At 41.9% G+C, this 16962-nt stretch overlaps 1 protein-coding gene across 4 annotated transcripts in view; it reads right to left on the minus strand.

Annotated features, from left to right (window-relative positions):
• pcbp4 (poly(rC) binding protein 4) overlaps positions 1-16962 on the minus strand; it is a 120751-nt gene that overhangs the window by 16904 nt on the left and 86885 nt on the right. For all 4 annotated transcript variants that reach the window (XM_067504609.1, XM_067504611.1, XM_067504610.1 and 1 more), the window contains exons 10-14: positions 16643-16717; positions 12038-12109; positions 4921-4962; positions 4760-4838; positions 1859-1914 (exon numbers count right to left, since the gene is read on the minus strand). In XM_067504609.1, coding sequence (XP_067360710.1) covers positions 1859-1914; positions 4760-4838; positions 4921-4962; positions 12038-12109; positions 16643-16717 — 324 coding nt within the window. The remainder of the gene's footprint in view (positions 1-1858; positions 1915-4759; positions 4839-4920; positions 4963-12037; positions 12110-16642; positions 16718-16962) is intronic.

A 16962-nucleotide genomic window follows, 5' to 3' on the forward strand; every position in this document is an offset into this window, starting at 1 on the left:
CTCGTTCTCTCAGGCATGTGTGTGCACATGTGAGCTCCATGTGTGTGCACATGCTAAAAGCCTGAATGGAAGCTCTGGGCGCTTGAAACAGATGCTTTATTTATACCTGCATCTGCAAAGGTGTTGAGGATCTCGTCAGAGAGGAGAGGCTGCAGTGTTTCCAGTGAGAACATGGAACCTCTGTCTATTCTCTTTACTACTGTGGACAACTCACCACAACATGGCTTTAGTTTCCTTCTACATAGAAACATTCAAGTGAACCAAAATGCATCAGTCCAAGTCCCAGAGAACGTCGCCTTTGGTAACACTGCAAAAATGTATTGAGGAACGAGTTTGAAGAGTTGAGTTGGTCCCCAGATCGCAACCCTCACAACTTACAGGACTTCAAGTATCTGCTACTGATGGCTTGGTTTGCCAGATGCCACAGCATGTCACCGGTCTGGAGGAGTCCATGCCTCCATGGCCCAGGGCTGTTTGGCAAGAAAACGGGATCTTACTCAATCAGGTATGTGGTCATAATGTTATGGCTTAAACACATGAACTGTTTAGCCACAATACTGGTAGTTTAGGTCCAGACAGAGCCCACATCAGGTTAAGGGTCTAGGTGAGGGGGTTTTGGTTCTCACCTGAGTGCAAACTAACTGCACCACAGGGGGAAAACAAACAGAGTTGACTGCACCAGGCCGTAAAATGTCGCTCAGGTCAGCGGGTTCTCGATTAGTCATTACTAAAACTAAACACTACGAAGCTGGAATAAGCTGTCCGCTTGTCTTCTGAGCTCCTCTGACGTCTTTCAAATGCTGTAATACTAGAATTATAGTAGTCTGATGTAGTTTCATAAATTCCATACATTTATTACATGTAATAACTTATCCTGATTAGTTACAACAGTAATCCCCAACATTCCGGCCTCCTCCAGGATCCAGCAACTGTCGACAGGCAATTTAGAGTCAACAATTAACCCAACAAACACAGAGAACAAACAAACTACCCACAGAAAGGCTGTAGCCAGCTCGGATTCCAATGGGGGACGTACTGTGAGGTGGCTGCTATCTCACAGACTATCTGCACATCTGCTAATAGTCAAATTAACTTTATTCTGGTCGCTTTTTTATTGACGTTCCTGCTTTATACTTTTGTATTTACTTATTTTGACGTCTTTGTGCTGCTTTAGCAACACATTTGCGTAGCCTTGGCTTAAATTACAGTCTTGTATTACAGAAATCTTAAATGCCGCCTGCCGTAACTCAACTCCAGTCTCCTGAAAGTCACTCATGCTACAAAGCAGAGAAGGAAGAATGATTCCATCCAAGTGATTGATGGTGAATGAATCTAACTAAATGTGTGCTGAAGCGTGTGGACCCTCCTGGACTGTGTGTCACACACTGGCTGCTTACAGCTTCTAACACACATTCATGGATGGACAGAGACAAAGTGGCAGAGTGTAAAACACACTCACTGCTCGTTGGCATCAAATCCCCCTAAAACAGATTTGTAGATCATCAGTGAAGCAAACTTTCATAAACTGCCATCATGCAACAAGTTGTTTGTTTCCTCTGGCCTGAACCACACACATTTCCTTTTGTAGCAGTTTTGTATTTGCTTCATTGTTGTGCAAGAAACAGGTGGATCTGCTGCATCAGTGAGTCTCAGATACTGATTAGTGATTCATGGTGCATGAGGTGTTTTCAAGTGCGATGTTATCTGATCTTCGATAGGCTGCATTGGGTTTATGTTGTAATCCTTGAACAAACACTATTTGTAGTTTGCACTGTTTATCTGGACTGGGTCTATTTAGTGGTAACTGAGCAGAAGTGTAGGAACATCATAGGAGCAGTATTATTATTTGAGTACTTACGTCATTTGGAATGAGAAGCTCCTGAGATGTGGTTTGGGAATTGGCTTCCACCCCTCCTGAGGGAGAGAGAGAGAGAGAGAGAGAGAATCATCATCTATACATCTGCCCATGAGTAAAATGGTGTAATGACCCTTTTACATAAAGTCTTACATGTGTATTTTTCCTCTTCTTTAGTTTTTACACTCATCTCTTTCTTACTCTTCCTACAATCCTTCCTCTGTTACCTTCATTGCATTCTTTGCTTTTATTCCCTTTTCCCTTGCTTCCTTTGTTCTCTCCTTCCCTAGATTGCTTCCTTCCTTTTTTTCTTTTTTCTTCTCCACATGCAGCTAAACCGACAGCCTCTAATAAAGGGTGTGAATGAGGTGTGTGGACGACCACAACTGATGAGTTTTGTACCTGGGACATAATTGGATAATCAACCATCCATATCCCCACATGATGATTTGCTCTCCTTTCTCTCTGTATTGAACATGTTTGAAAATGTACATGACAAAATGTTTTCTAACACTGAAGGAAATTGTTCACAGAATGTGATCAAAGCTGACTATTATCTGTCACGTATATTTCACACGTGTATTTACAGAAGTATTTCCTTAGTAGATGAACAGTAGATGGTGCTGCAGCAAACGTCAGCTGCACTTAGTGAATCGAAGCTGATGGACAAAGTGAAGGTTTAGCCACCACCTGTAAAATCTGCCATTCTGACGGAAATAAATTTCCACTCTGGGCCATTTTTGTAGTAACTTCCTTCATATGAATAATAACAGATGGGTTGGTCTAACATCAGTCATAAGAAAAGCTGGAGTCTCTTCAGGCTTGTCTGCTTTGAGCCTAAATCCTGCTGCAGCTTCTTCCTCCTCCTTGTTTCAAACCTGCTAATTTAAACCCATGTCACAATCTCCCCTTAAATCTTACCCAGGATCATTGCTGTATAATAAAGGTCCGGCCTGTGATAACATGGAGTAGGGCCCTACCCACCCACATCTATGGTCCCAGTGACAATTTAATGCCGGGAAGTAAAAACACCCTGTGCAAAGAGCAGCTGTGTGACTAAGGTGGACAAATACTGGAAGGAACAGGAGCAGGTGCAAAAGTCCCTGACAGCAGACGATCTGGTGCAAACAGTTTTGATTAATGTGCTTTTCTGTAATTCTTACAATGTTGCTGCATGTGTCACTGTTCAAACTAAAAATCATTTACATTCTTTGTTACACCTTTTGATTTTTTTTCTTTTAGCTGTTGGCCAATTAGCAGAGTTACATCTTCAGAGCAGCTTCACTCCACAGGCAGAGTTTGAGTGGAGAGAGCTGCTTTACAGTGAGAATGTGAAAGCAGCTGGATGCTGAGAATCCAAGCACACGGCGATTATAATGCAGAGCTGTGCACTGAAATAATGATTATATAACATTTATCTTATCATGCAGCTAACAAGTTTCTCACAGAATGAGAGGCTGCTACGGCCGAAAAGAATAATGGGATTAATTCAGAGCGTGTCTGACAAAATTGCATCTTCTGTGTTTCTGATATAAGGAATGATGAAACTTGAGGAAATGACTGATTTCAATGAATGATTTCAGTAAATCCTTTTTTTTGGTGAAACAACTAAATAACTTCAAAGTCAAAAGTGAGCAGACAGCACACAGATCCACCTGCTGACAGCCTCTCACACACAGTCACACACTCAGATGTGCGTGTGATGTGTTCAGAGTAATGTGTTTGTGAACAATTGTGAACAATATCTAGTAAAATTGGCTCTTTAATAGGTACATCTCATTCCTCAGTTCCGCTGTAAACTCTGGTGCTTCAGAGACGTATTTCCACTGTAGGATCCTTTTGGAGGCTGTAATTTGATGTATGAGGGAAGATTTATCTACGTGTACCTAATAAACTGACAACTCAGTGCATGCAGTCATACATAAAGTCATCGACATTGTTTGAAATAAACTGTCTCACATATCACATTTTCAGACTTTTTCTCGTCTTTGAATCTTCACAGGTGTGTGTGTGTGTGTGTGTGTGTCTCAGAGCTGTCACTTTTTCAGAAAGTCAGGTTTGAGTGAATGCAAACAGAATTCTTTCAGATTAATTTGAATGCAAACCACGCAGCAGCTCACTGGTTTCCTACTGTTGCATATGAATCTACCTGTCCAGCTCTGGAGGACGAGACTGTAAATTTGACTCGTTTCTGTTGCTGCTGCTTTTTATAAAGTTTTCAAAGAGTTGTCGCGTAGACCCAGAATACACAATATAAAAACCACTGACAGGTGACGTGAATAACATTTATTATCTAGTTACAATGGCACCTGCCAAGAAGGGGGATGTGTTAGATGGCAGGTGAACAGTGGGCTTTTAAAGGAAACAAGACGAATGGGCAGTGGACAGATCTGAGACTCCTAACGTTTCCAAAAAAGCACCAGTACTGACCAAAAGTGGTCCAAGGGAGGATAATTAGTGAACCGGCAGCAGGGTCAAGGCTCAACAATGCATGTGGGAAGTAAAGGCAACTGCTAAAACCTGCACTGCTGGCTGGATCAACACGTGTCGTTCAGGTGGCAGATGGGGGCCGGTGCCCGTGTTGACCCCTGTCCACTGCTGAAAGCACCTACAATCAGCCTCAGATTGGACCACTGCTAGAATGTGGCCGCTCTGACAAAACATTTGGGTTTTGCAAAAGTGGTTTCCAAATTCCCCAGTTCTTAATCAGATCGAAGAGCAGTGAGGTGGTTTTAATGTTGTGGCGGATCGGAGAACTTCAGTTCTGTGATTATGTAACTGGTCTTATGAAAGCGTGGCTCCCTGTCCTTTTCTCATTTATTTGTGTTATTGTGAGTAACTGTCCTGGTCAGGACACCTAGTGTGTGTGTGTGTGTGTGTGTGTGTGTGTGTGTGTCTACGTACCGGATAGAACCTGTGTAGCTGATTGGCTGATTGGTGCCAGGCCCTGTTGCTGCAGTGACAACTGGTGGAGCTTTGCTAACTGAGGACAGACAAAGGACAGAGTCAGTAATGACAAGACCCTAATTAACAGAAGCGAGTGGAACATAGTAAAAGTGTTTTACCTCTGAGTGTGGAATGCCGTAGTGGCTCTGTACTGCATACGTCTGAAACAGAAGCACAAAGACCAACACGTCACAAAACTCTTTGAATCTCTTTCAATCACCTGTAAAGCATCAATGACATTACTCTGTAGGAAAGGTGCAACAGAAATAAAGTTTTGATCTCTAAAATCTCTTTCCAGTGGTCAAAGCTAATTTACTGCAGTCACAGGAAGGTCAAATAATCAGCTTTAGCTCTTTGTTTCACTTCTCACGTTGCAGAGAACCTCCCTCCGTCTCCCCGATTGGAGGAGGCTGCACCATCAGTCTAACAAGAGGACTGCAGACAATACTGAGAGCAGTATAAATACTGCAAACCCCTGGTAATGTCAAGTATTCTAAGAATATGCAGACACACATAAGGCATTAAAGGAAAGATGAAAATGCAACATTTACCTGATCTCTGCAAACTAAATGTAATTTTAAGTTTCCTTAGTGTATTAATAATTTCACAATTCGGAGTGAAAAGCATTTTCTTGTTACATTGAAATGTCAAGTCCAGAATAATGTGCCTGTGAAAAACCTGCACTTGTCACACGTGGTCTTCCTTTACATAGATTCAGGACCTGGCCACCCATCAGAAAAGTCTTTTATTAAACAATTAGAAGCTAAAAATCAGTTGCTGTTCACCGAGGGAGGCACCTGTTTTTGTCCTGTCAACATCAGCATTAATGTTTCCCAGTGCTCTACAGAGACACTAAGAGAATTCCTAAAAACACTGCATTAAGATGACTTCCCTCATGCCTCCTGACTGCAGCATCTCCTGTGACTTCTCCCTCCACCGCCTTGTTAGAGCGTCTGTGTTTATCTCCTCCACGATCACGATCCTCCTCCTCAAATCCCAAAGTGAACTTCAAAGAGAACCAACGCTTCCATAGGCAACGCAGAGACAGTCTGAGGGTTTGGGGAGGAGTTGTGTGTGTGTGTGTGTGTGTGGACGGCTACAAAGTTGGGGTGCGTGTGTGCAAAAGCCTCGTGTCCCTGAGGTTCACTGCACTTTATATAACAGATTTCAGAGTTGTTATCCTTGACGCTCACTGCATTGCCACGGCCTTTGAACTTGTGACTCCTGCTCCTGAACTCAGCAGGGTGGAGATCAGGCTGTTGTCAGGTGGGGAGGGGGGGAAATACCAGTCCTCTACAAGCATCCTCTACAAGCATGGGTGTGTTCGGCCTCCGTGATTTTAAAATGCCTCTGTATATATTTACACACAGAAGGTTTGAAACTGCCTGTTCAGGCCCTGATGCAAAAATGCCGTATAGTCATAAATAGTTATAAATAAGTGGCTTAATAAAACATGAATCCAAGATGCAGCAGGAGCAGCTCCGGCACCTCTCAGCCCGTATTTATCAGTGCAAAATCATCTCCAACAGAGAAAAGAGAGACATATTGTTAATGCTACTTTTATGACTGTGCTTTGTCGGGCTGGTAATTCTTCCAGAAAGGATAATGTTAGCAGTAAAACATCACACTCTATTCCTCACCAAGCAGAGACGGAAGCTTTCATTTTGAACGTCACGAGTGTAACTGTCGTGATGGATTTTATAACCTCAGCACAGCTTCTTATATCTGTCCTATCCTGCACCTGCGTCCTATGAATTAGAAACACTTGACAGGTTTTTTTGGCTGCTTTGTTTCTCACTCGTAAGTCGCTTTGGATGAAAGCATCAGAGAAATGACTGAATGTAAATGTAAATACAGACCAATAAGCTATAACATGACAAATAAATGCACCTAAACCACTAAACTATGCTGTCACACACTTTCCTAACAGCATCTCATGGTCAGCGCAGGACACGTGTCCTCGTGCACTACACATGGAGAACTTCATGACAGATTTCATGTCCTTCTGAATGTTTGGAAAACATGCGGAAGCTTAAGTGCACAGTCTGAAAATACCGTAATAGCTCTAATAGAGGTTTACACACATTACAGCTACTCAGTGTGTCTGTGGAACCTTTCAAAACTACCAATGTTAGGCTGCAGCTTTTTAACATAGTCTGGATGAGACATGAGCTGTGTGAGCAATTTCTAAGCAGCAAACAACAGATGGAGGATTCCGTGGACAAAATGGACGGGGCGTCACACAAAGCTACTGTATGTGTGTGTTCTTGTCAAACACACATCAGTCTCCTCTCAAATGTACTTAACGTCTGCAGACGCTCACTTCTGCCATCACAACCGACTCCTGCTGATCACATCAGTAGTTAACCCTCAAAGCTTTAATCTTTATTAATAAAGATTCATGGCAAATCCCAGAAGTGTCTGGGCGGCAGCTGCTGGTGAATCTGTCAGCAGGGAACAAATGATTTTCCCCAGAAAGTGACGAAACCCGATGGTCTCGTGTGTCTCTCCACCACATGACTGTGGACTAAATAACTCATTTAAAAAACTCTTAATCACCATCTCACAGCTACTTAACTCCTGTCACTCCTCTTCCAACATCTTGTCCTCATCTTTCTCCTCTGTCCAATCCTTTCCGTCTCATTCCTCCAACTGTTCTTTTCCCAGTTTAGCAGCAGACGAGCGTCATTTTTAGAGATGCTGCTGCTTAAAAACATACCAACATATCTGTTCAACTGTAAAATAAAAGCATCTGTGGTTGTGATGCCCTAATGCCACTTATTACAAGTACTGTACTTCCATTTGAGTATTCGCACTTAGTACAAGCACTAAACTGTTTCACTTCCAGTATGAGCTGCTGGATAATAAAATCCTCATCAATCCACTGAAGTTAAGCAAATCCTGTGAGAACGAACTCTCGTGTGTTCTTCTGCCAGAACCAATATGCTGCTGACTGGTGTTTATTAAATGCATCAACGTTCACAAGTGGAACAAAGCACAGATTTAGGGCGAGATCCTGGATGGAGAGGACAACATCCACTATAGAAAAAATAACTTGGTAAAACAAAGTGAGATTTTCAATATTCTTAAAAAAACATGAGTCTGACTATTAGGAACCTGATCTTAGGACAAACACAGCAGAGTTCAGCTTTACTTTGTCCACCTCCACATACCTCCAGAGGTTAACGTGGCATCGAGTGAAGTATCTGAGAAGTATCTGGAGCTTGCAGAGCTGTCACTGTGATGGAGTAAAGCTTTCTTCTGTTCATCTCTTCATTCAGCTTCAACCACAACCTCTGTTCAACCTCTCTCTGCCTCGTCCAGCTGCGTCTCTTTGCTCGTACAGATAATCTGCATTTCAGTCAGTCAGGTGCTCAGTTTATCACAGACGAGGTTTTAATCACTCAGTGAATCTTTTGCCTTGGGAGTTGTAGTAACTTCAGCCATGAACGCAGTACTTTATGTAATACAGGACGTTTTTTATGTGACAGAACTGAGCAACAAATTGGCCAAAGTTAAAATGACAAGGAAGCGAGATGTCATCAGTGAAGTTGGATATTATCAGATTCAATCTGCTGCATTACCCGAAGAAATACTAAATAACTATGGATTCAAGTAGCAACTGCCTTAAAATTGTACAATATTTCCAATTTATATTACTTTTATTTAACATCTTTTGTTACTTTATTGTTAAAAATATAATGAGCAACTAATAAATCATAGAAATTCTTATTAAACCAGCAGCTTTAAAAGTGGTTCAAGGCACAAATGTGAAATTCATTGAATATTTTCTCTAAAATGTTTCATTTCTCTGGTGTGTATCCTTCATCATTTGCTTTTTTGTTGCTACTAACTAAAGACTATGAATTGAAGAAATGGATGTTGAGGACTTTTCACAGTAACTAGTCAGGAACCTGGTTTTTCCTTGAATCTGTACATGAATTAAACTAAACAAGAGCTGAACATTTTAGATTTCCGTAGAAAACTAACAAAAGACTTGTATGTTATCAACAGCCTCAAGTTCAACAGTGGTTAAATATTTTATCTGTCTTTTATTAGTAGCTTTCCTACTGCAGTGCTGCTACTTTAGTTCTAGTAGTGGGCTGCAGTACATTTTAAGGTTAGTATCTGCACTTTTACTCATGCATTGAGTCTGTATATTAACGGTGTAAACTGCAATATTTAAAGTTTTCTCCTACAGCTCCCTCTGCATGTATTTCAGCGAGCTGATTTGTGATGCGTTCAGATGCTACATGAATTAAAGATGATGACCGACTGCCTTCAGCACTGGTGTCCTGGTTTCACATCTCAGAGCTTTACAACATCTGACATTAAGCCGTGACCTTGATCTGTCCACAACCTTCACCGAGTGCTTTTACTTGCCCGTCGTGAGCCACAAACAACACTCAGATCGCAATAGTTCAAACAACCATCTCTGATAAATTAAAAGGAAAACGAGAACGAATCCATCCATAGATTTCCAAACTGAACTCATGACGGACAGAATCGTCCAGTATTCTGATCTGTGAGTCAAACAGTCCTTCACTCTTATCATCACAGTGTTGTGGTTCTGACTCCTTCAGTTCTCTGTAACGCGGCCAACAGCATCTACAGGTGATCAACCATGTTAGTGTGGATCACTTCGGTTGTTTTCAGAGGCAAAGCTAGAAGATGTGAAATGGGATTCTCACTCTAACACGCTGTGGGCGTGTAGATGAAGAGTACGAGGAACTTGGCCCGAGGCCTGGGTCTCCATACCGACATGAAATACATGTGTAATGATCACAGTCTGAGTGCTGACTTAAAGGACGGTGACACCATAGCTGTTAGAAACTGACCTCAGACGATTCAGTTGGAGGTGGTCACATCTCAACACGCTGCATAACATGCCCTCAATGTGACGGCATAATGTGCAGCCGTGTTTGCAGAGTAAAGTGATTTAAAACATTTATGTGAGGAGCTGAGCTCAAATTACAGGATCAATGTAGAAAAGCAGAAGCCTGTGGTTTTTCTTAGAGGTTTTAAAATGGATGATTGTTCACTTGGCTCTGGTGCTAATTCCTGCCTTTACTGAGACGATGCAGAACCATCAGATGTACGACCGACCACCTACTGTTCTTTTACTTAACACCACTGAATTATGTGCAGCTAACAGCCACTGGAAGCTTTGATTTTAAATTCAATAATTATAGTTTTCACTTTTTAGTAAGTTCTTCAAATAGTTTAATATTATCCGACTGCTTGTTACTGTAGTTTACTGTTACAGATTTAGTTACGTATGTATTTGTAATTATTACTGACTGCCTCCAATTTCATAAATAAAATTATATGTCTGTATGTTTTGTCCCATCTGTCTGTGCCGTAAATGCAACTGTGCTCATTCTCCTTCTCCAAGAATATATTTTACAGATAAAGAAGTAAAAAAACAGCAGTAAAATTTTTAAAGAACATATATTTTTACCATAGCTGCATGAACCTGACCTACACAGTGATGTACTGCCAACACCTGGACAATTCATCACAGTGTCCTAAAACAGCTTTAGCAAAACCTGCATGGCTAATGGCAAAACTCAGGTCCAGGTGCAATGGGGAGAAAAAATAAAACCTAAAGTATTAAATGATCCAAAATGAAGTCAGGCCAAAAAAACAACAACCCCAAAACATATAATTGTATGAATACATTTACTCCTGATGGAATAAAAAGGATGATGAGCGCTCGTGACATTGTACTACACCTTCAAACCTTCACCTGCAACAAAAGGACGGGGGGGGGGGACGTCCCCCACAGAGGGACGTGACCCACAAGTCTTGTGGAGCTCTGACACTGGAAGGACACACTGCACATGTTCCTTTGAGCAAAGCAGCCCTGTGTTAAAACAGTGGGCTGTGCTGCTTCAGGTTATTCCGTTTAGAAAGAAACACATGTACCAGGATTTTTGCACCACTGTTAACTGGATCCAGGGTCTAATCCCTATTAGTCGTTTGCGCAGCCGCCCTGAAGCATTGTAGCATTGGCACCTCCTGCTGCACTGCTGGGCTGCCTCCATTCAAACGAATTAGAGGGCTGTGTTCTTCAGGGGGGCTGGCGTCCGCTGCCTAACAGGGTGGATTCCTGTGCAGAACTCAGCTAAGATATTAATGGCCAGTCTGCTTTGTGTTGAAGTGCACGTACAAAGCTGCAGCCCTGCAGGATCCTCTACTGGTCAACAGCCCTGAATATCCTGCTAAGCTCTGAATTATCATTGAAGCCATGTGCTGCACTCTCACTGCCACAGAGGAGAGAAGAATGTCTCCTTCGTGCACAACTTTGTCTCTACGCAGACATTTCAGTGTTAGTTACCCTGACAGTTTCCTTAAACCGCTGTCATAATCTGAACAAAACAAACCGCCGAGTGCTGCAGCGATGTGTTGACGTCCAATCCATTTACAGGAATCATTTGCACTGAAGACATTTTCAAGCCTGTGCTTGGACCTCGATTTCCACTTTACAGGACACGAATCCTCACTTTCACGTCGTCTGTTTTGAGGCCTCAAATCAGATGGGAAAGTGTTGGTGGTCCTAAAGGGACGTGCTCCCTGTAGGCTGAGGTACTGGATATGTGTGTGGCGGCCGACTTTAAACTCACTAGGAACAATACGACTGATGCGAGCAGGGAGGAGATATTCAGCTTTTCCTTCGTTTTCTTTCTCCCATCTCTTTCCTGACTTTTATCTTTTTCTCTGCTTCTCTACTTTTCTGTCAAGCCGATCTCCATTTGTCACCTTTTCCTCCTTTCTTCTCTTTCCTTTTATCTTTGTGTTTTCATACTTTGCTTCACGGCCTTCATCTCCACTCAGCCTTGGTTACTATGCTGAAATGTTTTTTAAGCCGTTGATGTGAAAGAGAAGAGTCATGATAACTCAGCATCTCTTTGCAGAAGCGTTAATCTGGGATCCTTGACCACTCTGACAGTCTCTTTGCACAGTGTCACTGCTGCAGCATGGGTGTGATTCAGTTCACATCCTTTGGCTCAGGCGAGGTGGTTGTTTACCTGCTTTGATCAAAGTTAGTTAAATCTGTGTTGGCATTGATCGTGCATGGAGCCGTGTTGATGATACTATTTCTGTCATGTGTTCATTAGGATTTGGAGGTCTCTCAAAGTCTGGGTCTATGCAGCTTGTTGGCAGATACAAAATATGGCGGTGGAAAAGTGACCTTTGACCCCTGCCCCTTTGCCCCCAGGCGGCCATACTCACTTGCTGCAGGTCCACTCCTCCCTGTGCCACTGAGAACAGGGGGTGAGAGCCAAAGTCTGACGCCTCGAAGACCTTCAGCCGGCACAGAGAGACACAAGCAGAGTCAACACAGAGCTCCGAACTCAAACGATCTCCTACACAACAACCAATAAGCCAAATCATTTCACGAATCACAGAGTGAATTCCTGAATTTAACGGTTTTAAACTTCAAATCTCTTTGCATCTCCCAATACAAGCCATTAAAAGATAAACTGTATTACAGTCAACGGCTCATGCTGATCATTAGTGTTGTGAGGAAACAAATCAAATGCAATAAACAAAAAAAAAGTTTAAATTTGTTTCCAATTTACTGGCAGATGAGAGGACAAACTAAACAGAACAGAATGAACAGTGTATTGATCCCTGAGGGGAAACTGTCACACAGCAGCTCCCACACATGCTCCTATGACAACAGTGTAGTGCAGCACTGAGGGACAATCCAAGTTTAAGCTGAGCCCCAGACACATCCCAGCGGCCATCTTGGGATGTTTCCATGTTGGTTTCTTCTGTGCGAACAAAACTGTATGTGTTAATGGACAAATAAAGGACAGAGAGGTCTGATCAAGCTTTTCCAAGGTTTGAAATGATTTTTACATGAAACATTTTTACACAGTTGTTTAACATTGTCCTGTCTAAAACAAATATTAGCTTGTTCTTCTCTGCTGTAGTAATGTGTTGTCCTATATATATAAAAAAAAAAACACATCAGATAGACACGTGGCTCAACTGGGTGACATGCTCCTTCACTCCAAAATGCTTAGTTGAGAAGAGAGAGATCTGACACTTCCTTACCTCAGACCACTTTACAGAGATATGGTGATGCAGAGCATTTGTCAGTCAAGTGCTGTGTTTTTGTGATTTTTATTGGACAACAACAGTGTTCACAGCACAGATGAACATTCATGTTGTGATGATGATGTATGGAGAGGCCTTCAGAAACAGGGGAAAATAAAAACGCTCTGGTGTGTGGGGCCAGTGAACGCCTCACGCACAGAGCTGCTGCTGACAGCTTATGCTACGCCTTCGACAGAAAAGGCAAGTGATGGGAAATATAGGACTTGTCTATAGGCTGTAACGTGTGAGGATCAGAGCTTTTCCTCTGGGAAATTGTGGGTGGGGTGGGATCCTGCACAGACACCTTTCTATGTTCGTTCAGCTTTAGCAAAAACACTTATGGCAGGGAAAACCCTGGTGCGGAAGTTTTTAAATGATCTTTTCAGAAAGTCCAGACGAGAGCTTTATAGTAGTCCCCCCTTCAAGACGTGAATGCAGAAAACCATGTCTGGGTGTGAAACCTCTCATTGCTGCTGTTTGTGTTCTTGAGTTACTGGCTCGGGCAGGATTCTGAAGCTCACATCCCAATTCAATTTCAAGCTCTTTGACTTGATCTACAGTAGATGTGAAATCAAGCCGAGCATAAGCAGGCACACCTTGAAAATGCCTTAGTGTAGAAGTCATTGTAAAGTGGCTGAAATATGAAGTGGGTGGAGCTTCTTAGATCCTCAGACTGTTCATGCACAATCACCAAACGCCCCAGACAGCTACTGTTTGCAGAGACAACATCCATCCACTGCCAAACAATCTGTGTTACAGTTCAATGATGCGTGACCGAGTACAGACAGATCTCAGTTGATACATTCTCCTGGGGAACATCAAGATCACGTGCAGCTCAAACTGACCCAATGACAACCTACGTACAGCTAAGCATCAATGCACGCGGCAAAACTCCTTCAACGAATTAAGCATTTTAAGGCTACTTTGAAAAGCCAACAGGGATAAAACGCAAGATTTCTTTTTTTTCTCTTCTTGATTTGGGGCTAATTAGGGCAGAATTAGGTCAAAAGCAATTCAGTTTAATTGTCTCACAGCACTTTGCAGGTCAGAGGGAGATGTATGACAACATATAATTATTTATTCTTTGCTATTCTCCATTTAGCATAGAGTTTGTTAGTTGGAGCTTTTGTTATGAGCTGCTTGAAACCAGGATTCTAATGGTCAGTCTGTTCTCAGACTGAATCATATAGTGTAAATTTCACAGATATACAGAGAGTTTTACAGGAAAACACTCTCTGCTGGCTCTAAGGATCCAAGCTTGAATCTTGAGATACAGTATTTTGCAGAATGAGTGAAACCTTGAACCTAAGAATTTTAAATCCTGTTTTTTTTTTTTTTTTTTTGCAATCCATTCAGGAGTTGTTGAGATATTTCTGCCTGGATCAAAGTGGTGAACTGGCTCAAGAGTCTTGATGCTAAAGCAAAACACAGTCTGCATCTTTGTGAATCCTGCACTGTCAAGTTTTAGCCGGGGGGATGATATGTTGGGCAGATTCACGTCGTAACATGAGACCGGACTAATTACTGGTGATTACGATCCTCCTCATCTTCATTGACAGAGTTTTAAAGCTCATCAACAGTTTTCCTCACTGATCTAAGTGTAATGAATATTAGCTTAGCCCCATCACAAGCTGTCTCTTTCACTCTGTGGCCAATTGCAGGTTCAAGTAACATTAACTAAACCACCAACATCTCATTACCTCGTTTATCCCGAAAGCTGCTTAGTTGGAAGGATGTTCTGATTGAGGTCTGGGGATGTCTGAAGTGTCAACTGCATTATACAAATTGTTCTACTGCAGCCACAGGACGAACCTGAAGGTTGTCAGGTCATTTTCAGGTGCTCTGCACAAAAAGTCAAATCAATTTATTTCCCTGTCTTGACTATATAACTTGAATGAGCTGATAATGGCCTAAAGAAGTGCGATACAGTAATCAATTAAGCTTCAGGCCCAGCAGACACTAATCAACAGAAATGGCCATTAATGTGATTACACTGGCAAAGTCTGAACAGTTTGAGGCTGTGTGCAAGTTCATCAGGCTCCTTCGCCAGTGAGTGTCCTGAATGAGCGTTTCCATGGTAACACATCATCTCAACTCCCATGAAGAGACAAACTAACATTGAATGTCTCCTACTGTAACATGCACTGTGTGTGTGTGTGTGTGTGTGTGTGTGTGTGTGTTTCTTATGTATCTTATTCCTCTGTACTACTGAGCTCTATTGTCCCCAAAACTATTAAAAACGTATCATTGAGCCACAGAGTTGCACTGAGTGATGTCTGTCTTCATAAACACTAGTTTATTTTGACTCCGTCCCCCTCCCCCTCCCCCTCAATACTGCTGCTAAAAATGGCCACTAGAGACCAAACGTGGAATAATACACTGCTAAAAATAGTCCAACAAGCAGTGTTTGGGAAGTTTTTAATATAGAGCTAAATTATTACATTTCTGTGCAGTAACACATTCATATAGCAACTTACCTAATTAGGTTATTGAATAAACGTTAAACAGAAACAATTTGTTTCACATTAGTAACAATAACGATGTGTTCTGGACAAACTGAATCTCACCAAAAATGGTAAAACACACTTGCTGTTTCTGTTTCATAGCACCGTATAAACTTACAAACATTATTGTCACCATTTTCTACTTGTTGTTAAGAAAAGACAAAACATTACTTTAAATGTTTCTGCAATGGTGGGAAATTACTTTTCCACTACATACACTCACATATTTTGCTGCAAAATACACTAGAACCAGTAGTTACCAACCTGTTCGGCGACTCTGAAGTCACTTGATTGTTCTGCTAAAGATAATAACTAAGAAAATGTGTAAAAAGAAAATTTTTCAGTCCCTCAGATTGAAGTCACATATCATTTTAATATTAGCGAATTGTGACCAAACTGAGATGTCTGTTCATTAGTTGGAACTTTAAGGCGACGCAGTGACTCCACGATTCAAAGCCGGTGCATTTATGAAAGCAGACGAACGGATGATCCTCCACGTGTTGCTCTTACTGAGGTAACTTCTTTTATTATTATTAGCAGTGTTTAAGTTCACACTGACTCAGTTCATCATTTTTGTGTAAATATTCCTGTGTTGAGAGGATGGTGATAATTATGATGTTATAGTGAGTAAACAGACAAACACAACCGGCTGATGAATAGTCTTCATTTATAATGAGTGCACATGAAAAGTAGCCTCATTAGTTTTGTATTAGGTGGGTGGAGCTGCCTTCACAATGTTTGACCTTTCAAATGCATGTTTAACAAGTGTGTGTGTGTGTGTGTGTGTGTGTGAGAGACAGAACATCGGACATTTAAATTGTAAAGGAAAGCAGATTTTTCTCACAATTAATTATGTGTCGGCTCATTCATCCATTCATTCCTCCATCCTTCACCCATCCATCATGTGCTCTTCCTCCCTGCTGTAGATCCCCCTCCATCCACTATCACACCCTCTCCTCCTTTTATGCTTCTGTCTGTCATCTCTTCTTCCTCCCTTTATCTGTCTTTTCCTTTTATTTTTGAAACATTTCTCCCTTCATCACCTTCCTGCTTCCTGCATGAGATCTTTAACTTCATCCATGGCTTTACTGCTTATTTAACCCTTTCATGATATTGTGGTTCTACTGTTGATTTGAAGTTCGGCTTTCTGTCGTTTGCTCGTGGCTCTGATGAGGCCACACGATTTCCCTGGAAGAATCTTCCATTAGTACAGTCATCCTTCTCTTACCTGGTTTCCTGCCAGCAGCACAGCTCCCTGTGTAGGACTGGGTCGGTATGGAATGGTCGCTCCCTTTGGCGGAGACTGTGTAGACAGAGGGAAGCAGATAAAAGCAGAAATGTGGACAAATGAGTTTCTAATCAAGCAGCTCAGAGGAGGAGCTCGGTCCCAACAGGTCAAAAAGAACTAACCTGCAGCATAATGCTGCTTGTTTAGTATTAACATAATGTAAACACCGGCTTTGATCATCTGGTTAACTCCTCACTAAAGTTTCACTGGACTGACCTTATGACCTTTGTTCATTTACTTTAACCTTTCACTCATTCTTT

This window comes from Channa argus, chromosome 5 (assembly GCF_033026475.1).
Source record: "Channa argus isolate prfri chromosome 5, Channa argus male v1.0, whole genome shotgun sequence".
Taxonomy (NCBI): Eukaryota; Metazoa; Chordata; class Actinopteri; order Anabantiformes; family Channidae; genus Channa; species Channa argus.